This window comes from Hibiscus syriacus, unplaced genomic scaffold (genome assembly GCF_006381635.1).
Source record: "Hibiscus syriacus cultivar Baekdansim isolate YM2019G1 unplaced genomic scaffold, ASM638163v2 tig00110372_pilon, whole genome shotgun sequence".
Taxonomy (NCBI): Eukaryota; Viridiplantae; Streptophyta; class Magnoliopsida; order Malvales; family Malvaceae; genus Hibiscus; species Hibiscus syriacus.
The window spans coordinates 1,135,919-1,159,897 of NW_024062709.1; the positions used below are offsets into that span (position 1 = coordinate 1,135,919).

General features: G+C 34.1%; 3 protein-coding genes and 1 pseudogene across 4 annotated transcripts; 2 read left to right on the forward strand and 2 right to left on the reverse strand.

The window, feature by feature from the left end:
• The first annotated feature begins 1,586 nt into the window (after positions 1–1,586).
• Positions 1,587–15,526, forward strand: LOC120121434 (feruloyl CoA ortho-hydroxylase F6H1-3-like). Of its 2 annotated transcripts, XM_039140784.1 has the most exons (4): positions 1,587–2,140; positions 2,258–2,851; positions 3,267–3,275; positions 15,516–15,526. In XM_039140784.1, the coding sequence occupies exons 1-2, from the start codon at positions 1,635–1,637 to the stop codon at positions 2,829–2,831; spliced, it is 1,080 nt and encodes a 359-aa protein (XP_038996715.1). In that variant the 5' UTR covers positions 1,587–1,634; the 3' UTR covers positions 2,832–2,851; positions 3,267–3,275; positions 15,516–15,526. The 2 variants fall into 2 exon arrangements, with proteins under 2 accessions (XP_038996715.1, XP_038996716.1); XM_039140785.1 differs by lacking the exons at positions 3,267–3,275; positions 15,516–15,526 and having other exon boundaries at positions 2,258–2,875.
• LOC120121432 (UDP-glycosyltransferase 73C1-like) lies at positions 4,041–5,580 on the reverse strand. Its single transcript, XM_039140782.1, has one exon. It carries the CDS (start codon positions 5,541–5,543, stop codon positions 4,044–4,046), a length of 1,500 nt encoding a protein of 499 aa, XP_038996713.1. The 5' UTR covers positions 5,544–5,580; the 3' UTR covers positions 4,041–4,043.
• On the forward strand, positions 6,837–8,441 carry LOC120121379 (NADH dehydrogenase [ubiquinone] iron-sulfur protein 6, mitochondrial-like). Its single transcript, XM_039140743.1, has 4 exons — positions 6,837–6,851; positions 6,916–6,960; positions 7,926–8,012; positions 8,199–8,441. Exons 1-4 carry the CDS (start codon positions 6,837–6,839, stop codon positions 8,304–8,306), a joined length of 255 nt encoding a protein of 84 aa, XP_038996674.1. The 3' UTR covers positions 8,307–8,441.
• LOC120121380 overlaps positions 9,009–23,979 on the reverse strand; it is a 38,125-nt pseudogene continuing 23,154 nt past the window's right edge.

A 23,979-nucleotide genomic window follows, 5' to 3' on the forward strand; every position in this document is an offset into this window, starting at 1 on the left:
AACCTGAAATTGATGGGTTCTGACTTGATCAAATCTGATAGTGTCAGATTTTTTTTTTAAAAAATTGGGTTTAGGTCGAGTTGGATTTAAGGGGTGAGGTTGAGTCGGATCAGGTTCAAGCAGAGAGTGAAAAAACTCAGACCCGACACGAGGATAATAATGAATTTTCTTTAAGAATTTATTATTTTTAATTAAATCTTTATTTTTTACCAAGTCGGGTCAGGATTGGAGTTGGGTAGAGGATATATATTTTTTGGGACCGGCCGAATCAGCTGAAAGATATATATAATTATCGGGTCGAATCAAATTCAAGTGGATGATATATATTTTGGATCGATCCGAATTAACCAAAAACCTGATACTAACGAGACTCATTGCCATCCATATCAATATTCATAAACTCGGAAAAAATATAGAACACAATTGGCGTTGCCATTCTCAAAAGAAGAAAGAAACCAATAGAATTTTTTTAAAAATTTTAATATATCAAATATCCATAAATATAACATCACGAACCAAGTGATCTCGGTAGTAAAGGAACTGTTGTTATTTCTTAAGATCCCATATTCGAGCATCAGAAATATCAGGGGTGTGAGCGTTTAATATCAAATGATTGAGAGTTATATATGAACATATATTGACTTGTACTTAACTCAGATTAATAAATTAACATAAAATGCAAGTCGAGAATCATTTAATTATAAAACATATAACAATTTATAAAAAGAAAACTTATAATAAAAATTACATTAAATTTACGCTTGCGATATAATATATATGACTATATAATCTTGTACGGAGGGCAAAATTCTTCCAACCATGAGCCTCTCATCTTGGACTTTAAAAGGTACATTCCCATATCTGTGGCATTTCCATTAGGATTTATGCTAAAGAAGGTTGGTAGTAACTGCGTGCAGCATGCGCATACTTGACTTGGTGAGCCCGCTTTCCTAACGCATTCAAAGTATAAAAAGATAGTGCACGAAAGTACTTTAAATAGTTTAAGATTTAAGAGTTCAGTATTATTATCAAAATATAATTCTATTAATATAAATGATTACTTTAGGTACAATATTAAAAAATTAAAAAACATACAATTATGATAACAAATTAAAACATGTTTTTATTAGAAATAAATAAATTACAAACGTTAATAAATGATCTAAATGTTTTCGAAATTAATGAATCAAAATTGATGGATTCAATAAGGGCTAAACTTGATTATTATCTCATATGTCCAAACCTTAAACTTACGAATAGAATAGACCACTCTGAGTTGACGGTGGAGTCATATAAAATATTAAATAAACTGTACAGTAGTATATGACTTTGATGTCAACGGTGGAGTTCAGCCAACCATCTTGGGCGTACTGTTTGAGGTGATTATTGCAAATATTTTGATGCCCGAATTAGGTTTTGTGGCGGTAACTGCGTGCAGCGTGCGGCATAGTTGGGTTGGGTTGGTGAGAATTCAAATTAAGACCAATTTCTTTTACCACCACCTCCAAATTTCTCTATATAAAGATCCTCTCCATTGAAACCAAGAAGCACAACTGCCTTCTCTTCTAACACTCTACATATCATCTTCCTCAAACACCACCTCGCTCTTTTCCACTCGCAATTTACTCAAACCAATGGCCCCTGCACTTGCCGATCCTTTCAGTGACTCTTCGGCTCTCCGTGAGTTTGTTATCAACGAAGGGAATGGAGTGAAGGGTTTGTCCGAATTGGATCTCAAAGCTCTCCCTAAGCAATATATTCAACCTCTGGAAGAGAGGACCTGCATGTCCAATGTCGCACCCCAAGAATCCATTCCCATCATAGATATGTCCAATTGGGAAGACCCCAAGGTGGCCAAATCCATATGCGATGCTGCTTCCAAATGGGGTTTCTTCCAAGTTGTTAACCATGATGTCCCCGTTCATGTGTTGGACAATGTCAAGGATGCCACTTATAGGTTCTTTAGGCTGCCAGCTGAGGTCAAAAACAAGTATTCCAAGGACCATTCTTCTTCAAACAATGTGAGGTTTGGCACAAGTTTTACTCCTCAAGCAGAAAAGGCTCTTGAATGGAAAGATTATCTTAGTCTATTTTATGTATCTGGAGAAGAGACTTCTGCATTATGGCCTTCAGTCTGCAGGTAAAAAAAAATACTTGGTGAATTTTCTTGAATCATTAAATTTTATAACATTCACCATATTTGTCAAACAAATATTAACCAACCTTTTGTGATAAATTTATTGTGATAAATTTATAGGGAACAAGTGTTAGATTACATGAAGAAGTCGGAAGTTGTTATCAAACAACTATTGCAAGTTCTAATGAAGGGTTTAAATGTCAATGAGATTGATGAGAAAAAAGAATCATTGTTGATGGGTTCAATGAGGACTAACCTTAATTACTATCCTAAATGTCCAAATCCTGAACTTACTGTTGGAGTAGGTCGTCACTCTGATGTCTCTACCCTCACAATTCTCCTTCAAGATGAGATCGGGGGACTTTTTGTAAGGGAAAACGACGGAGATAATTGGAACCATGTTCCTCCAATTAAAGGTTCCCTAGTGATCAATGTTGGAGATGCCTTGCAAATAATGAGCAACGGAAGGTATAGGAGTGTTGAACATCGTGTGGTCGCTAACGGAAATAAAAACAGGATTTCAATTCCCATTTTTGTGAATCCAAGACCTGCTGATATGATAGGACCATTACCTGAATTAATTGCAAGTGGTGAGAAACCAATTTACAAACAAATTCTTTATTCAGATTACGTCAAATATTTCTTTCGTAAAGCACATGACGGCAAGAAAACAGTTGAATTTGCTGAATTATAAACATCATATTGTGTTTCTTTGTCTAATATAATGTTGTTATTGATTTTGTAATGAAAAAAAGATAAACAACATCTACCCAAAACTTGCCATAATCTCCTAAATCATGTATTCTGTAAAAGATCAAAATAATATTATTTTTTATTTTAGAATAATTACATTTTCAATCTTATTATTTATTTTATTTTTATTCTTTTGTAAGTTTAAATCTTAAACCTTTGAAATTTATTATTTGATTCCATTAGTGTGAAATGGTTGATATATAGTGAGGCGAAACTTTTGATGATATGAACAAATGCCTAAAAAGATTATTATGAGGGCATCAACCGAGAGGTGCCCATGGATATCAGATGGTATTCAACCGTGGATGAGTTCTTGTGGCTAACTATCTGCGAATTTGTTCCCCCCTCTGAATATGTAAGAGATGTTAACTAAAAGTTTTGAATGGTTCTCACCAAACATAAATTGTTCTCAATTTTCATGTTCAATATGTTGATAAAGACTTAACATCTATCAGTTTTATCAGATAGAAGTTTTCTTCAACAATGTCAAATAAAACCATTATTTTGCTTATTCTATACACTAATTATTATAAAATAAAAATATATACTTATAAGTGGCACAAATAGAGAATTATTAAAATATTTTTTTTTACATAAAAAGAATTGAAGTCTAGTACTCAATCTCAGCAAAACATCTGTGTAGAACCTAGAGGCGGTAAGGCTTCAAATTAGATTATTTCTAATTTAAATTTTCTCAACTTTTTATCGTGCGCGGATTATCCTGTACGTATTAATATATTCTTAGAAACAATTATAAACCTTATATCAACCAGTCGTTGTAGTACAGTGGTGAGTACTCTTGCCAGTTACGCTAGTGATCTGGGCTCGGTCCACGGCAACGGCATTATTTATTTTTTAGAAAAGAAAAAGTTGCAAAACAATACATATCGGATGTCGCCCGGATTCGAACCGGAGACCTTCAGTGTGTTAGACTGACGAGATAACCAACCACACCACGTCACCCTATTAGCTTATGATGCTATTTAAAATTTTTAATCCTTACTATATTTTAATCAATCCAACAATTAATTAAAGTTAAATTTTCATTTATCATTTAATTTTATTTAAAGAAAATTGTAATTTGATATAAAAGAAATTATGATAAATACATTGAGATTTTATTGGTTATAGAATAAAAATATCTCTTTCTTTCTTATATCAGAATAAGATTCAACAAAAATGAACATGAAGTGCTAGTTTGCTTCACAACTCTTTGCCTTATATCTTGGATTAACCGTGTAATGTTAAGGTGAGAAGATCCCCCTATCTTCACAGCTTTCTTTGCCATTTCTCCAAGTTTCTTGGCTCTCTTTCTTCTCTCGTCTTCATCCATTAGCTTCTCAATAGCTTCTTTAACATCTTCTTTCTTCACTAAAACTCCAATCTTCTCTTCCTCTGCCCACCTCATTGGCTCCTCCACTCCCACCCTCACTCCGATTCCAAGTATTTGCACAGCCAGTTTCTCATTAGCAAATTGGTCCGCGAATAGCGGCCAAGTTATCAAAGGCACCCCGGCCGAGATGCCTTCGATCGTCGAGTTCCAACCGCAATGTGTTAAGAACCCTCCGATAGCCGGATGCGACAGTATTAGAACTTGCGGCGCCCAACCCCGGACCACTAGGCCTCTTCCTTTCGTTCTTTCCTCAAAACCGTTCACCGAAATCCATCTCTCTACTTCATTTGATGCATCACTTCCTCTTATGACCCAAATAAACGGTTTATTTGATGCCTCTAAGCCTAAACCGAGTTCGATTGATTGCGAAGGTATCACATTCGATAGGCTTCCCAAACAAGCATAGATGACACTACATGTTTCTTGGGAATCAAGCCATCTTAACAAGCGTTGTTGTTCATCAACCGAGCCCTTGTTGCCTCTATGAGCTTTATCAATGACATCCTTGTTACATAGAGAAACCGGACCGATGCACCATACTTTGTCCCCCCTTGTCTTCTTGAATTCATTAACGTATGCAGGCTCCATCTCTTCGAAAGTGTTGACGATGACGCCGTACGCGTCTTGATCCACCTTCTTCCTTTCCTCGGAAAATTCCTTGAGGTTTTCATACATGAATTGTGGGAGCTGTAATTTAGTGAATTCAACTTTGTCGGGGATGTTAGGCAGAACGAAGTACTCTGTCTCCGAGTTTACGCGATCGAGAACGTTGGAGACGCGTAAACAATGGAGACAATGAAGGAGAAAGCAACATACTCCATGGAACACAATCCTCGGCACCCGAAATTGGTTGGCGAGGCCGTGTGTGTAAGTGAACAAGGCATCGGATACGATGCAGCTGGGTGGTGGGGTTAGCTCATGGAACAGTTTTTGGACGGGCTTTTCTAGCGTGTTGGCTGCTTGGAAGAAATTCAAGGCTAAGCTGAAGGAAGGCAGCATGTCGAAGCTCTCGCACCCTTCCGGCAATCCGAATTCGGCACACGGAAACGAGAATTCGACTAGACGGATCGAGAGCCCCGATTCCACGGCACGATCGAGGATTACTCGGAATCTATCGGCGTTGCGAGGCGTTGTGACGATGGTTATGACGACGCCTCGCTTGGCCAGCAATCTAGCTATGTCGATCATGGGGGTCATATGGCCTTGAGCCATGAAGGGAAACACAACAAAGTGAAGCTGCTGCTCCAATGCACTAGCCATGGAAACTGTTCAAAACTAAACTATGAGCTTAGCCTGGTGTTAGCAGTTATAATTTTAATTTAGTAATTATATAAATTTTAACATGTACATGTATTTATATTCTTTTTGAATTCCAATTATTATTTTTATTTATTTTATGTGAAAAAGGAAAGCTTAAGTATAATTGGACTTGGTGATGATCTAAGAGCATACATAAGCATTTTTGTTTGTTTATGTGGAAAATGGTGAGGTCATTCTCGTCAGTTGCAATTCAAATGCTTGGCGGACAATGAATGTTTAGTCCTTTATCAAGTGATGTTAACTTATAACCCCACAATACGTAAAGTTTCTGACAATTTGACCATACTTTTGCTGTAAATTATTTTTGAAAATAATTTGAAACGTTTATTTTATTTAAAATTGAACGTCTCTGTGAAAAATTATTTTTAGGTAATAGCATACAAATAGTTTATTTTTATGACTAATTTTATTTAAAATGTTTCTAAAAATAAGTTTGTTAATTTTTCAAAAAGCACTTTTTAAATTAATTTTAAAATTTATTTCAGGACTAAAAAGCTACATATTCTGCATTGTATCTAATCTCAAAAGTATTTTTTTTAAATAGAGAATGGAGGTTAATTTTTTTATTAAAAGTCAATCTATTACGAATAATTAAAATATTTTAAAAAATACTTAATATTATAAAATAAATAAAAATATTAAATACAAATTTAATATACTTACATTTATTATCACTTCATTAATTAAACTTAAATTTAAACTTTTATCAAATATTTATTATATCTTGCATATAAATATCTTTTGAAATTGGGAAATAATAATCGGGCTTTGTTTTTTATTTTATTATTAAATAAAATATATTAAAAAATAAATAATACTTAAATATTTATTTTAATTTTTAAATTTTAAAAAATTATAAATTAATCATTAAATTTATCTATTTTATTAAATAATTACTAAATTTTATCAAATTTTACAAAATGATCAATAAAATTTATAAAATTATTTAGAAAATGTTAAATTTATCAAAATTTTATAATTAATATAATATCTAAGTGATTATTTTATTTAAATATTTATTTTATAAATTTAGTGACCGAGATCATTTTTGAATAATTCAGTGATCTATGCTTCACCTTTTAGTTGTTGAACACGGACCAAGCATCAATCCACAAAGACTGAGCCCAATAATCTTCGCGTGAAGGCTCTTTAACTAATAACCATCGAATCTCGCTCGTCCGGGCTTCGAATTCAATCACCGAGGAAAAGAGGTCTTTTTTCTTAAGGATAAAAATGGCATATTCGGGTGTTCTGAAAACCCTAATCAGATCATCGTGTTTGGGTCTTTGGGATCTACGACTCGTAATTTCAGTATGTTAGTACCCAAATTAGAAATCACACTGCGAAATGGATGCAGGTACCTAATCTCATATTTTTCACCTTTTTCGTTTCGTTTTCTGCTCAAAATTTTGTGGAATGTTGATGTTATCTTTCAGGTCCGTTATAGATTTTCCTTGAAATTAGTATAAAGAAATGATTATCAGAATAACATCGGTTGGTGTTTCTTTCTGTTTTTTAACGTTCTTGTGGAATCTGAATTCAGTTATTAGGTTCTCTACTTGATAATGTGTTCTATTTCGTCGATTTCTGATAACAAGCTTAAATTTCAGTTATCCGTAAAGAACAAATAAGTTTTCCACCCTTTTTCTTTATGTTTTACTAAAATATGGAAATTATTGTCTCTCTTGTTATTTGGTCCTTATATTTTCATTGTTTTTGGTGCTTAATTCTGTAAATTGAGTATATTGAAGGTTTGGAACCCTAATTTAATTGAAAATTTTCAATTTTTTCCAGTCTACCTGCAGTTGTTTGTCAAGTGTTCTAATAGTGTTTTTTTGGTGATCTGAATTATTGAAGATGTTGGCTGAATATCAACGCTTGAAACAATATAATAACGTGAAACGGCCTTTAAACGTCCATAACATGTTTACAAACAAAGTAGAATGCTTTGCAGATGTTTTCTAGTTTTACATATGTGGTCTTTGTTTCCCACTGACTTTATCCATTGATTTTGGAGAAGGATTTCTATTATTGAGCAGCCTTGATTATACTGCTTGTTTCTTTATCCCTGTGCATGAATGCCTTGTTACATAGACATGGGAATATGGTGTTAGCATATGTTTGTCTCAACTCTCAAGTCTCAACATGGTTACCTCATATTACAAGTGCCTAAGAAAATTGATGTACGTTAGGGTAAAGTCAAGTCCAATAACACAGTATGTGCCTTGTAAAAAGCGTGATCATTAAGTTATTGGCCTTTGCCTCCTGAAATACGAGGGCAATGAAATGAAGAATTTAAGCATTTTTACCCCAAATTTGCAGGATACAAGCAAGAAATCTCCTATGGAGATAATCAATGAAGTCCCTCCAATCAAAGTTGAAGGCCGGATTGTTGCTTGTGAAGGAGATTAGTCCTTACCCTTGATTTTCCTTCACTTTTCGTTAACAAGCTGATTAGTAGATAAATTAAGTACTGTCACAGTAACCTAAAATCATACTTATTTATAAAAAATGAGCAAATTGGTTGAGATCTGTACATAAGTTGCACGAATATTTTTGCTGATACAAAAGTTACCCTGGGGTTTGTTGGTTTTAGACAATCCTGCATTGGGACACCCAATTGAATTCATATGCCTTGACTTGAAAGAGCCCGCTGTATGCATGTATTTTGACCTGAGCTACGTTCAGAAGCATCATCACTAGAACTGCTGTTATGTCTTTCTCAGGCTGTTGGGATATTTGTTATTTTGCAGCATTTGTGTGCTTCTCTGTTAAAGCTGTTGGTAACAAATTCGTTGAACCCATTTTAATGTAATGCCCCCCCCCTTCTTTTTCACATAATAAGTGTTTGAAGTTGTCATTTGAGAAGATATTTCCAAAGTAAATTGGAGCCCATATAGTCTAATTTTCCATTTGTATAACTATGACAATATCTTTAATTTCCCAGCTTGAGTAATTTTCTTATCTCCTATCATGGGAGATGCATATGTGTCAAGTACACATATCCGACAGTTACATCTAATTTTCAGTAACATGAAACTACGATTAAAATATATAAGATTATGAAATCTAAATTTTACGTAGCTTGCAATTATTTTCAGTTTTTAATTGGAAAAATCTCTACGATATTTTCTAGATAGGCAATTTTTTGACACGAGAAAATAAACTGAGTTCTCCCATTCTTGTATTGAATTTATTTTCTTATTTGCCTCGAGTTAATATCTGTTCAACTATGTAGTTATTTATTTATTTATACATGAATTGAATTTTATCTTTATTTTTAATTTTTTGACTGTCGGATGTCTTCTATGAAAGTTGTTCTCAACCTGGCATTAAGAGCAGTCTATTACCTTACCTTCCCCTTATCCTATTGCATATGAGAATAGGATTTTGTTATTGTTTTAGAAGTACCAACCTTCTTCGAATAAAGAGATTAAAGACAACGTTATACCCTAAACTCAAAAAATGGGGCCATTTAATCAGTTGAACCAACAGTTATGGCCAAAATTTTCCACCTCAATGCGAATTCAACAAACGGAACTCGAAAATAAATCAAACCTGACCTCCTGCAGCAGCAGCAGCAGCCAGTTTTCTTTTTTGTTGGTGTTCCGCAACCTTATAATCCACCACTTCACGAATATAGGGTTGGGTCAAGCACAGAATGCTCACTTCCATAAACAGCCGCTTGAACACTAGCCATCAGTTTGGCTATTTCCCTTCCGGAAAATCCTTCGGTTTTAGCTGCAGCTTCTCTTAAGATATCATCAGTCAGTCCCTTGATATCGATCTTCTGCTGCTGTGCTGCTTTTTGATGATATTCTGAAGCACACCAGGTTTTCTCGAGCCAGCCTGAGCTATGTACTTGTCTAGATAGAGCTTTACTAGTTTGAAGCGTTCGTCTTCCCCAGGCAAAGGGAATTCCAATACTTCATCAATACGATCAGCCACAGCTGAATCGAGATCACCAGGACGATTTGTAGCAAGAGCAAGGACTATGTCCTTGGACTGATCACCTGTGCGGAAAAGAAGGGCATTGAGTGCACTTCTTTGAGCTTCGCGCATGTAGGTTTTATTCCATCTGGAAAAGAGTTGAGCCTCATAAAATCAACATTCAAAGCTAGGCCTTCCAAATAATCAATCATAACAATTCTAATTCTGGAAATTGTTAACAGACTAATTCCTGTAAAGGATGACTGTTTAGAATAAATCGTTTATTTTTCTATCATGCAAAAGAAATTAGCGGGTTATACGCAAACTTAAGCTCCTTGAGATATCATGGTTAGACGTGAGAAAACAAATCTACAAGTTACTGATGCCTGGTCAACAAAAGGAAAGGTAAAAATATACACAACATAACATCCTGATCAAAATCCTACATGTATATATTTGTCCAACTATAAAATCATTCACCACTAGAAACTAAATGGTTTCACTTACTCGCACAAAAACGCATCCGCTTCATCAATGAACAGCAACAAGCCCCTCTTGGACTTCTTTGCCCAGTCAAATAACTGGTGTATCTTGGTAACCGCCTGTGCTCCAAATGAAACATCTCCACCCGTCATCAATGCATAATCTAACCCTTGAAGATTAATACAAAAGTATAAGAGAATGAAATGAAATAAATAAAAAAGAAACAGATTTCAAACATTTGTCATGAATTATAGTAATGCAGCATTCAAGCATACAAAACCAACAAATAAGGCATTGTCCGAGATATATTAAAAAAAAACTCCCCATCTTTCATTTCCATAATTACGCATAGATGCTTACAAGTTCAAAATCAACTGTTGACAAGTTTCAGTGCTTGCATGATTGTCCATACAATGGAATATACACCCAAACTCTTAACATTCTGACCAAACAGAATCTAAAATATATTCAAATAACCGAAGTATGCATTTCCTCAGATAAAATTTAGCATTCTTGTTTAATGAAGAAACGAACTTCTGCAAAGCAGAAGGTATATAAGTTGCTAGCAATAAATGGAAAAACAAAGGTATAAGAGCTCATACAGATTTAGTAGCCAGTTCTCTTGCAGCCATCGTTTTTCCTGTTCCTGGAGGGCCATAGAAAAGCATGTTCCTAAATGGTGCTTAGTGGGCTTTTGTATTGGCAGTTGCAACAGCAAGCTGCTGAATTCTTTTTTGAAAAGAAGGAAGTAGAATCACATTACCAAAGCCACTTCTAGTTTTTGAAGGTGATACCTTATTGCCACTGCGAGATAGAGTGCTCATAGACCGTGTAAACATGTTGGACCAAGGATACTTTCCTCTGGAAGATTCTCTGATAAGTGTTGGTTCTCCTAGTATTCTATCCACATAGCCCCAAATCACCCTTGCACCTTCTCTGTCTCAGAGAGGTGTCAAATGCATAAGAAACTACCCTCAGAATTGTGACAAATACAGCAGTGCCAAATTCTGATAAAAAAATAGAATGACACTCGCACACCAGTTGATTCTAACTTAGTCATATGTATATATTAGAAGTCAGGGAAACTACAAATTTTCAAACAAAATCCATCATTTACCTGGTGGTGTACAATCCTGCAGCAAGAGCAGTCGTCCCCCCCAACAGCCATAACCAGCTTGTTTTGATCTGTCAAAATGGCTCGCAAGCCACCTAGAAAGAACAAGCATGTTCCACATTAAGCCACACATTAACCAATAAAAGATTAACAAATGGGACTTAAACAACATTAAAAAGTCAAAATTCAGCAGAAATTCTTTGTCAGGCCAGTAGAAGAATAAATTATTTAATAAAGAAATAAATAATCTGATTGTAGTTATTACAACCACCCTAAACATAGAAGCAACAGGTCGATTAGTGCCACTATTTTTATTTACTAGGTCTAGATCATACAGAAACTAGGAAGACAGAGAAAATGGCACCTGCCTCCTTTTCCCTCCATAACAGATGGACTATCTTTTGAAGTTACAGCTCTTTTGACAAAATATTAAAATGAGAATGCCATATTCTGAATCTAGCTATTTAAAGCTTTCTACAATGATTGAGTGCATGTAATTGGATTGATACCTCCAATATGGTCAAAATTAATATTTATTGCAGCAACCCATTTCTCTCTTTCCGCATTTGCACGATCTATGAGCAATGCGCCTATTAACTTCTTCAGCAAGTTTTGCTTCATGGGCTCTTCCTTCTGCTTCAGCCATAGCTCTCACTCGGATAGTTTCGCTTTCAATACCAGCTTTTTCCCTCTCTGTTTGTCGCCGCTGTGCCTGAATTTGTTCTTCTGTAGCTTGTCGAGCTTGCTCCTGTCTAATTGCTGATTCCTCCTGCAGTTTTAGTAGTTCTTGATTTCTCTATCTTTGGTATTCATTTTCTGCCTACAGTAACATAAAACATTTATACTATTTTCCATAAATGTTAATACATGGTAACAATTTCGTGATTGAGAAAGGGCCAATACGACATGCCTGCATCCTCTTCCTTGCCAACTCATCCTCATATCGAGCCATCTGTGACTTCGTTTGGGCTTGATGCTGAGTTAAATTCTTCTGTTCATCATATATGACACTTTGTCTCTCCTGCCCAACAAGGATGCAAGCAAGTATTTAAAAACCAAGAAAAATGGCAACACCACAACAGAGTTCCATTTGCACATTTGGGGGAAAAAGTCAGAAAATAAACATGAAAAGCACACAAAATCTAGAACATTGTGTTTCCAGAACCTGATAAACTTGTTAATAAATAAGGAAACAATTCGCCGACAAGTTTAAAAAGCATATGTTCCTGCATAGACTAGTTCACTGAGAAATAAAGGAGCTTCACATGAGGGTGGTGGTGGTTGTTTTTTTTTTTTGGGTGTGTGGGGGGGGGGGGGGACCCTACAAATCATTCGAATAACCAAAACTTGCCAAGGATATCCATGAAAAAACTGAAGTAGAAAATCAAGTGTTAGCCTTAAAAGTAGGGGTGTGTAAAAAAACCCAATTCTACTGATTCGATCCGAAAATTCGGATATTCGATTCGTTTTTCAATTTTCGGATAGTTCGGATCGGGTATCCAAATTTTTTTTTCGAATTTTCGGATCGGATACGGATCGAGCAAAATCTGGTTTCAGATTATCCGAAAATCCGAAAAAAATTTGGGCTATATTATTAGCCCAGAGCTGTTTGGGCTATATTAGACATTAGTCAAACCTTGTTCAGCCTGTGCCATTTCCTCTTCAACTCGGTAACCTGCAAAGCAGAATATTAATCTGGAAACTGGGGATAACCACCAAATAGTTGTTGTATTCCATAACCACCAAAGTGGGGATAACACAAGGATTAGAACATGAAGATTGAAATGAAGGATTTGGCAAATTACACACAAAATGTCTCATTAGAGAACATCATATTTTGCATTTAGTTTCTTTCATTTTATACTGAAAATGAGGGATTCCTATTGTAAGATACCTGTAAGTATGAAAAAAAATATCCCAAATACAATAATAGTAAGGCATATCATTCATAGAAAACAGAGCTCAAACTTTACTACGTATTAGGTAAGTTCCTCATTTACGAGTTTAGTACTTCTTAGACAGACTTTTTATATAAATCACTACCAGACCAAGACACACTTCACACGTTAGAAGGACCGTATTAGTGAATTTGTAAATTTTACCAATAAGGCATGGATGCCTAGGATCCTCATTTCACGGTTTTATCTCCATATCCTTATTCATTCTTCTTTATATGCGTGTGATCCTCATAATAAATATTATTATTTTAATATGCAACATGTATAGGTTTCTGGATTCTAGCTTGTATTTTACCTAGCTTGAAGCACAAGTCGGACAAGTAAAGGCATCCAACAAAAAATGGGGAAAGAATGAAGAAATAAACAATGAAAATGTGGTGAAAATTTCCAACTGCAAAACAAAATCATGGGGTTTGTCTGCTGCACCGAGTCCTCATTGTTCATGACCTTAGGTTGCTTCACGTATCAAAATATAATGCAGTCCACAAATACATTTGAAGTGGAGCTATTTAATTTCATGGTTTACACAGAATGTTCCAACTCCTTTTTTCCAAGTTGGTTGCAGTTGTCTTCTATTGTTGTCTTAAGAGTGAAGTGGAGCAATAATTTTATGCTTATTAAATGGGCTATCTTAGTATAAGATTGTGAATAACAATGGGATAATTTAGGCGTTTAGTATCTAAATTATCAGTTTTAATACTTAAACTTTTAATTTTATGTTGACTAATGCTTTTATTATGTTGATTTTTTTGAATTTTTTTCAAAAAAAAAATCGGATTCGGATCCGGATATCCGAATTTTTCGGATCGAATACAAATCATTACTTTTGTTATCTGAAATTTTCGGATATCCGAAAATTCAGATCGAATAATATTAGATATCCGATAATGCACACACCTACTTAAAATACATACTTCACTTAATCACACAAAAAGGACTGCAATGCAGTATAAAAAAGTTCCATAGCTGATGTCATGATCCACTCAGGAAAATATGTGTTAAAAACTAGCTTCAGCATAGCACAATATAAAACGAGCATATTGACTTTGATGTTATTAAGGAACAGTTTGCAAATTCAAACTTAATCTTTAAACCAACAAATACATGAGTGACTGATCATTATGGTACAAAGATGAAGAGAATTTCAGAAGAAATCTTACAGTTTCAGCTTGGGCTTGCATTGCCTTAAACTCTGCAGCTTTTTCGGCCAACTCGTTCTGCCTTGTATCTTCTTGCTTCTTCATAAAACAACAATAACAACAAGCCATTAAAATCAAAATTTCACCATTTCAGCAAAATGAATAACCATATTACAGAAAATATACAAGTTAAATAAGTCAGTTGTCCTCGTAGACTAAAAAAAGAAAAACCCAAACCAATTGAAAACAACCCTTCAAATAAATCCCAAATTCCTTCAAATCAACCCGAATCAACCCTTCAAAACAACCAATTGAAACCGTTTATTTGGTGGGAAAAATAATATGAATAAATAAATGATTTTGATTAAAAAATATTTTGGGAGTCGTCATTGACCTTTTTGGGTTAGATATGTCAAATACATAAAAATCATCTTTTAAAATAGTTTTTAAGAAAACATAATTTAAAAGATAAATTGATATGTGTTTAACCAAAAATTCATTTTTTTAATAATAAAAAGGGATCCGTGGTCGATTACGTTTGGGAAATGATTAGCACCCCACAACGCTCAAAATTGGTCCTTGTCGATCATAAATTGTCTCTATTAATGGAAATTTAAGAATTCGAATGTAAATTTAATTTATGATCTTTTCATATTCAATTGGATAATAAGGAAAAAATATTAAAATAATTTTTATAAATTATAAATAAAATATTTATTTATTTAAAAATATTAGAAAATGACATCTAGTTGCTTTAAGACTGCCTTTTCTTTAATATTAATAAATAAATTAATAAGAATATAATAATTTTCCTAAAAATAATGAAGTAAATATATATTTATTTTTATAAGCAGGATATTTATTTATTTTTAGAGTACCAAAATAGGACGTCTAGTTACTTTAAGACTGTCCTTTCTTAATATTTAAAAAAATACATATTATCATTTAATTAATTTGTGAAATTAATTAAATAATACTTATTGATCTTTCATATATATATATATATATATATACATATATTAATATGACTAAAATAATCTAAACATAAAATAAAGAGAAATAATTAAAGAACTAGAAATAAAGTATTGAAAAATATAAAGCAAAAATAGAAAATTAAAGTAATGAAATTAAATAAATAAAAATAAATCGCATAAATTAAAATATGTTTAGTGAGATTATTCCTATTTCGGGAACTAAAGTGTAAATCGGGAACTAAAGTGTAAATATGTACCTAAATTATTGGGATTATTTAGGGATTTTTCTTATTTTAAGTGACTATAATATAAAGATAAGATAAAAGTTTAGTGGGATATATGTAATTCGACTTTGGGTAGTGACCAGGATCTAAATAGACTCCTAAACTTTGAGGACTTAAGCTAATTAACCCCTAAAATAGTGACTATAACAAAAAAAGACGCTAAAATTGAGTGGATCATTTGGCGATTAACCCTTAAAATAAATGAACAAAATAAGAAACTCCAGAAACAAAAAACCTTACGCGTAAATTACCCAAAAAATAAAATCCTTCCCCGTTTATTCTGCTCCACTCTCAACCTAACCTAAAAAAAACTAATATGCTCTCATCTTCCTCTTTTCCTCATACAACAGCCGCTCAAAGGCCCCCATAGCCGAACCTCACCGGTCACCGTTATGGTGACCGTTCCTAATCCCATATGGCTCTATTCACGATCAACAAAGGACCTATCCCTAGTGAACCGACGCTATTCGATTCCCTCTCTAAAGAAATAACCCAATTCGAGGGCTAATACTCCACTGCCCCGTGGCCAGAATAGCCATCGACATCTCCCCTAAACTGTCACCAACGAACGCTCAACCCTGGATCCGACTACAACCAAGGTAAACGTCTCACTTTCCCCGATTTTAGTTCTAGCTTTTTGTTTCAAATAAAGAAAATATGGGTGTTAAACAAATGAAAGAAAACAAGAAAATAAGAACCTAAAAATGCCTTGTATTCGAAATTGCAAGGATTTTCTTTTACACTGTTTTTTTTATTTGAATGCTCTCTCCGTTTTTTTCTTACAATGAGATTTGTATGAGTTATATATTAACTCATTTACATGTTTAAAACAAAAATGATGATTGTTGTTTTTTTTTTTGCTTGTGAGCTGTAATCGGGACGTGGAGGGACAACTGGTGGAGCTAGGCTGCTGGAAGCTACTGTGTGGAGAAGAAAACCAGATGTTGTTCGTGGAAGCTGCTGGCGGATGCTAATTGGAGCGGGGAACCAGTTGTTGTTGAAACTGCTAGCAGTTGCTAGAGCTGAAACGTGGAGGGGCTGTTGTTAGGTAAAAATGGTGATTACAGCTGCCCCTCTTTTCTCGTTGCTGTGGAACAGAAATGGAGCAAAGACATAAAAGACCATTTTTAGCTTGAATTGTTCAAACTTTTGAGCTATAAGTTCTTCTCGGTACTTTATGGGCAAGTCGATCAGAGTCAGAGCGAGGGAATGTTTACAGTTGTTGTAGTACAACTTTTCATTTCCTGTTCGGTCTTTCAAAAAGTAGTCAGCTGCGGGATAAGAAGCCTTTTAGTCATACTTAACTTAACATTGATTGAAGCAACTGTTGGAGAGAAGGCTCCAGTCAGACCTGCAAGCACCAGATAGTACGTACGTAGTGACAGTTTTCAATTATACAATGTGTACTCGTAGTTTGACTTTTAGTGGTAGTCAGCTGTCCTCGTTCTCCTCTTTTCATTGCCCTATTGATTAAGGGTCGGTGTTTGCGAAAATGTTGAGCTGACGGGGTCAGGTACCAGTAGTGACAATGGCAAAAAAGTGGGGGGGGGGTTGAAGAATGGGGTGTACGACTTGGCTAGTCTTTATGAACTTTTTGCTCACTTCAGACGAGTTCTTCTTATTATGAACTCTTCCACTGGAATGACGATTCTCCTTCTGTGATGTAATCTAGTAAAAAGTTAAACAAGTTCTTATCATTATAAACTTCTTTTTTCTCATCAGATGAGTTCTTCTCATTATGAACTCCTTCTGGAAATGCTGATCCTCGAAAGGGGTATTATTAATTCAACTTCATATGTAATGAATTAAGGCAGGGTTGAACAAGTTCTTATCATTATGAACTTCTTCTTCATTTTTCAGATGAGTTCTTCTCATTATGAACTTCCTCTGAAAATATTGATCCTCAAGTGAGGTTCTTCTTTCATTCAACTTCATAGATGATGAATCAAACTAAAGTCGAACAAGTTCTTCTCATTATGAACTTATTCTTATTCTTCAGATGAGTTCTTCTCATTATGAACTTCCTCTGGAAATGTTGGTGTTGATTTATCTCCTTCTGGGTTAGAATCGAGCAAAAGGTTGAACAAGTTCTTCTCATTATGAATTTCTTCTTCCTTTTCAGATGAGTTATTCTTATTATGAACTTCCACTGGAAATGTTGGTGTTGATTTATCTCATTCTGGGTTAGAATCGAGCAAAAGGTTGAACAAGTTCTTCTCATTGTGAATTTCTTATTCCTTTTCAGATGAGTTATTCTCATTATGAACTTCCTCTGAAAATGTTGGTGTTGATTTATCTCATTCTGGGATAGAATCGAGCAAAATGTTGACCAAGTTCTTCTCATTATGAACTTCTTCTTCCTTTTCAGATGAGTTCTTCTCATTATGAACTTCCTCTGGAAATGTTGATCCATCGAGTGATGGAAATTTCTGTTTCTAGTGAAACTGTCTCAAGCGAGACGAATCTTGTTTTAAGAAAAACAATCTCAAGTTAGATAAATTATTGTTTCAAGTGAAACTGTCTCAAGCGAGACAAATTTTTTTTTTAAGAAAAACAATCTCAAGTGAGATAAATTTCTGTTTCAAGTAAAAATATCTCAAGAGAGACGCAGTTTGTTTTAAGAAAAATAATCTCAAGTGAGATAAATTTCTGTTTCGAGTAAAACTGTCTCAAGAGAGACGCAATTTGTTTTAAGTAAAACAATCTCAAGTGAGATAAATTACTATTTGAAAACATCCTACACTGAAGGTCTTATGGATGACCTGTAGGACTTATAAATTTGGGAAATAGTTTACTAAGTAAGAAACTTTGGAAATCGTTTTCTTACTATTCAACAATTTCATTTTCAGAAAAGATTAAATGAGAAACTTTGGAAATCATTTTCTCATTTTTCAAAATAACTTGTTGATTGGGTAACATGCCACATTTCAAAATAATGTTTCTTCTGTGGATTGCGTCCATCTATTCTTTAGATGTTTGAGTGATTCCTGCATTTAAGGTTTTGAATTCTACCTTATTCTTGTAAGGTATTTTTCATCATGAATCTTCTTTTTCATATGAAGATTTGTAAAACCTTATGTTTGAATGCAATTAAATATAGCAATGTAATGCATTTTCTATTATGCAAATGATGTTCTTATGAATGCATGAATGTTGAGCCCTTCATTTGACTTCAAAGTGGTGAACTCGGTCTTTCTTCACTTGATCATTTATTTCAGGGTTACCTTTGGATATCAGTGTAGCAACTTATGCTATATTTCTGAAGAACCATTTGATCAACTTGTATCTTTATGTCTTCTTTGTTTTATGAAAGTCTCAGAAGAAATTTTTCATTTATGAAACTCTTGCCGTAATCAGAATTATGACCTTGATGACCCATTTTTGTCTTTGATAACATCGGTTTTCTTCATCTGAACTTGTGTAGAAATCCAATAAAGTTTTCATCTTTGAAAAGAGAATCTATCATCTTTGAAGAGAGAATTTATCATCTTTGAAGAGAGAATATATCATCTTTGAAGAATGTAGATGTAGATATGCTAAACTCAGTAGAGATTAATTAAGAGAGTAGTGTCTATTCTGATTTGACTCTTGAAACACATCACAAGGAAGATTTATCCTAATTCTTTTCATGTGTCCACATCTAATCAAATCTCGAATAAGGCAACTTGGACCATATCATGTCGAGATGTTTAACAACAACCTATTGTTCAATCTTAGTTGGCTCCACTAGTTTCTTATTGTTAAAATTTATGCTTCCCTTCTGTGGAAAGAAATCTTCATCATATCTCACTTCTAACCTTGGGGTTGAAGAAGACAGACTTCATCTTGGATCAATAAATGGAAACCATATGATCACAACATTAGTTCAACACCTTAATCGCTGGTTCGTAAAACATTTGATAATACATTCATTATTTCCTGTGGCTTCTGTTCAGATGTGTGTAAAACATTTAACAACACATTCATCATTTCCTGTGGCTTCTGCTAAGATTTTTGGTGAGGGAAGCTCTTTGCAAAATGTTAAAGCTTTTGTATGATGTCACAAGACCACTTGAGAACAAAACTCAGTGGGAATGAAGTGAAATGTTGACGTGTTTCATGACCAAAAAGTTGGTCAAATTCACGAGATATACTAGTGACAAATTGAATAAGAGATACCAACTGGTCTTGATATCATCTCGGGCAAGGGCCAGTGTGATACCGATCACGTTTTCTTCCATAATGAGTGTTGTATGAAGTAGAAACATATCAGTTATAGGAGCCATATACAGAAAGAGGTCCATGGAATTCTTGCTGCTGTAGATGAAACGCACATGATAAACCAAATACATGAAAACTCATTTCATCATGACTGGCAATGATAATCCCAGCAACAACGGGAATAAGAATAACATACACTGAGCCTCTTTCTTCAATATTATCAAGTAAGCGAAAATGATGTGAAAAACGACTTTGTAATCTCAACAGCATGATTAAAACTAACTGCCAGAAACTTCAAAGAAATATGTTCAATCATTACTGGCACACAAAATACCAAACTCGAAGCTGAGATCTTGAAGAACTGAACCTTAGATTGAATGGTCTGCATGGGGACCATCTTTATCAATGCAACCTTGATGTGGTTTAACAAAGAATACGCTATCATGTGACACATGGTTAAGAAGATTGGGTATTTGAAACCATACTTGCTGAATAGATATTTGTTGAACAACAGGACCCTAATACAACTGCCTGATGAATGAAACAATTATGTATAGTCAGCTCTACTATCACTGTTTCACTATTTTCATTCTTCATACATTTCTGTCTTATTGGAAATATTTGCTCCAATCAATGATCTTTCTACAAAATGATATGGACCTTCAGCATGCCCCAACATTTACTGATACAAATATTTAAAATACATCAATATTCCTGATTCTGATTGAAAGGACTTTCAGTATGCCTCAGCATTTTCTGATATAAACGTTCAAAATGCGTTAATATTTCAATTTCTGATTGAAATGGGCTTTCAACATGCCTCAACATTTGCTTCTTGTTGATGTGAGCTTTCAAAATGCCTCAACATTTTTTTTCATACTGATGTGAGCTTTCAAAATACCCCATATGGATTTGTTTGAAGTGGCCTTCAAAATGCCCTACCATTCTATTTCTGGTTGAAATGAGCTTTCAGCGTGCTCCAACATTTGTTGATATGCACGTTTAAAATGAATTCAAAATTGTTTTCTTGCTGATATGAGTCTTCAAGAATGCTCAAATATTCATACTATTGTGAGCTTTCAAAATGCCCCACATGGATCATTTCTGTCTGAAATAGGCCTTCCAAATGCCCCAATATTCTATTTCTGGTTCACTCTCAACATCTGTTTGACTTGAATATCATGATCCCCATGAGGTCCAATTTTAACAATGCACTGTGGTGTGTTCTTGTGGCTTTATTCGTGCCCCAAATCTGTTTATCTTGAATACTCTCATTCTGGTGTCACTAAACAGCAGTGTTGTCAAATAATTTTGAGGAATTCTCTTCATGTTGTCACAAACTTATGAAGTACTCAATCATTCTGACGGAAATGTCTTAGATATGTGCCTCTTCTGAATGAGGTGATCATCTTTTGGATATGGAGGGGTATAGTCGGACAGAGTGGTATAAATCGCTTGGTAATCCATTCCAGGTTGACACAGTGGCTTATCATCTTTCAGTATTAAGAAACATGTTCCCCTGGTACATCAATGTCATGTCTCTTTTCTATGGGATCGGTAGTGCAGAGGTTGCTTTCTACCATCTCGGCATACCTTTGAAAGTAGATGTGCAAGAATTGAATGATGATCGGTTGGAGCAATTAATGAGTAGATTTGGCGGATTCAACCTTGTTATCAGTGGCATCCCGTATAACAACCTTACTGGAAGAAATAAACATCATCTGAATGGACTCGAGGATTTTTTTTGTTTTGGTGCATTTTCTTACAACAACTACTACAACGATTGGTTTTTTTTGTTGCTCTAAGATATGCACTGCCATATCCCATTCTTCCCGAATCATGTAAAGGTTTGGTTGATAGTAAAACTGGTTATCTCTATTTTTGGAATCCTGTAACCAATGTTACCCAATATGAAAGGCCTACAAATGTAGAATATGTTCCAATGTCTTATTTTGTGCCTATAAGTTCTCAATTTCAAGTTCAACAATCTTCTGAAGGACATAATGGATATAATCCTAACAAAATAAAATGATTGATATGGAAGAAAAAGCAATGATGTGTCAAGACTTGAACTAGTATCACGGTATAACCAGAGGGTAGGTGTTGACTTGTTCATTCCCATAATACACCTTAATGGGACTTATAGCTCTATTATTGGAGGATATTTTTTGATGAATTGCTAATAATGTCATATGAGAGCGTCATAAGTTCAATTCTCCAAACTTTCTGGTTTCTTGGACCAATTACTTTCAAGAGATGTGAAATACTTCATCATTTTGGCCTTGTTCATTCTTTTTCTACAATAGAGGTAGAATAAACAACAATTTGCTTCAAGGACCTTCCTTATTTGAGACTGTCTTATTTGAAAATGTTTTTTCTCTCCTTTCTTTATCAACGAATGAAAGAATTTTGTAAAGTACTGCTTCTTACAGGTTCACAATAAAATCAAATCATAAACAATGAGTTTAATGAATATCAAATAAATCAACTATGCTTTTAAATCAAAAAATCATAGTCTTATGGCAAGTGTCAAAATTATTGACTGATTTAAGGTTTAGGTTGATTTTGGTAAAGTAAGGTATCTTCAGGTTGTTCTAGCATATATGTCTCTTTGAACTTTCACTAACTTGAAGAAATGGTTGTTATGCTCATCTCATAGAGATACTTCTTAGTTACAGAGTCTCAGGAACGTCTTTTGGATGTGTGGTGCTTCATCAAGAGCTTAAGATCGTCTCTTATGTCGTTGTTGCACTATTCAATATTCGAGTTGCCTTTTCAGGTTTTTAACTCGAATCCTCCTTTGGTTCCAAGATGTTATTTAAAAATTTACATCTTGAACCCCCTTTTATCATTCTTCTATATCATGCATTAAAGATTTAAAAAACTAATTTTTGCAAATAAAAAATCAATCCTAAGAGGCGGAATGAAATCTGAAGATAGTCTCTTTCACATAGAAATCCATGTATGATTAGAATGGACTTTTCAGGTACGTAACGTAGGCCAGAGCTCATGGTTATGAAAGAAATGGAGGCTCAAACAAGTGTTTAAGGGTTGAACCAAATATCAATTCATTCTGATTGCTTTAATATTGCCTTGCTTGACTTGGATCTGCTTTGCTGGGGATTTTTCCATAAGATTCATTTATCTCCAATATTTCTTGCGTTTCTTATTGAATATGAATCTTTGAACTAATTGCGCTTGATCAACCTTGTAACTTGAGGCTCAATGAGTCACCCATCTTGATTCAATTTTTTCTTTTTTTCTTATTCTTTTTTTTCTTTTTCTTTTCTTTTCTGATGAATGAGTATATGACTCCAATTGCTTTGAGAACCTCATTTTCCTCTTGTATTTCGGAAATTATTTTGTTATTCTTGAATGGATTGATCTTCTAGCACTTTGCATTTGATCTACCTTGTGGTATCAAAACTCTCTTCATTTCATGATGATTTGCCTTCGTAATTGACAATCTTTATCTCTGTGAGCAGATATCCTTCTTCTTGCCCCCCAATGTGGAGGGTGATCCTTGGTTAAGGTTGAATCAGAAAAAAATATTACAGGCTCAAAAGGGGACAACAAGGGATATATATATATATATATATATATATATATATATATATATATATATATATATATATATATATATATATATATATATATATATATAGATAAATGAAACAATGTCGTTCATCATCTCATACACAGAAGCCTTTGGAAAAAGAGGTATCCCCAGGGGGATGAATATTCAAGATTAATCTTTATTTAAATGAAAACAATTAATGCATGATATATTTATCTAAATCAATCTTTTTTCTTCTTCTTTGAGTATGCCCCAATCACTCGAAATTATCTTCGATAAGTTGGTCCATGATGCCTCATCTTGTCTCTTCTTGCAGGAAGATTCACGGATAATTGAAAATTTGGTTCTTTTGAGGTATTTTGGTTTATGATGGTTTTATATTTGGAAGGATAAATATATGACTTCTGAAGTCATGTATATGGTGGAATGTTATAAACTAATCAACTCTACCAAAGAATGTAAACATCTGGATTTGGTGTCTCAAAAACAGGTAGAGACATTACTTCAGAATCTCGAATATTTGTGGGGTCAAGATTTGGTTTTAGTAAGGGTCAAGTAATTGGCATTGGATGGGACATGGAATGTATAATTTTACCACTTGCCAAAGATCTATAATTCTTGAAAAGGGTATTTAATCTACTTGATACTCAAAATTTTCAAGATTAAAATTTGATTCCTTGCTCATAACCATAAAAGCAACACAAGTTTATTTATTGC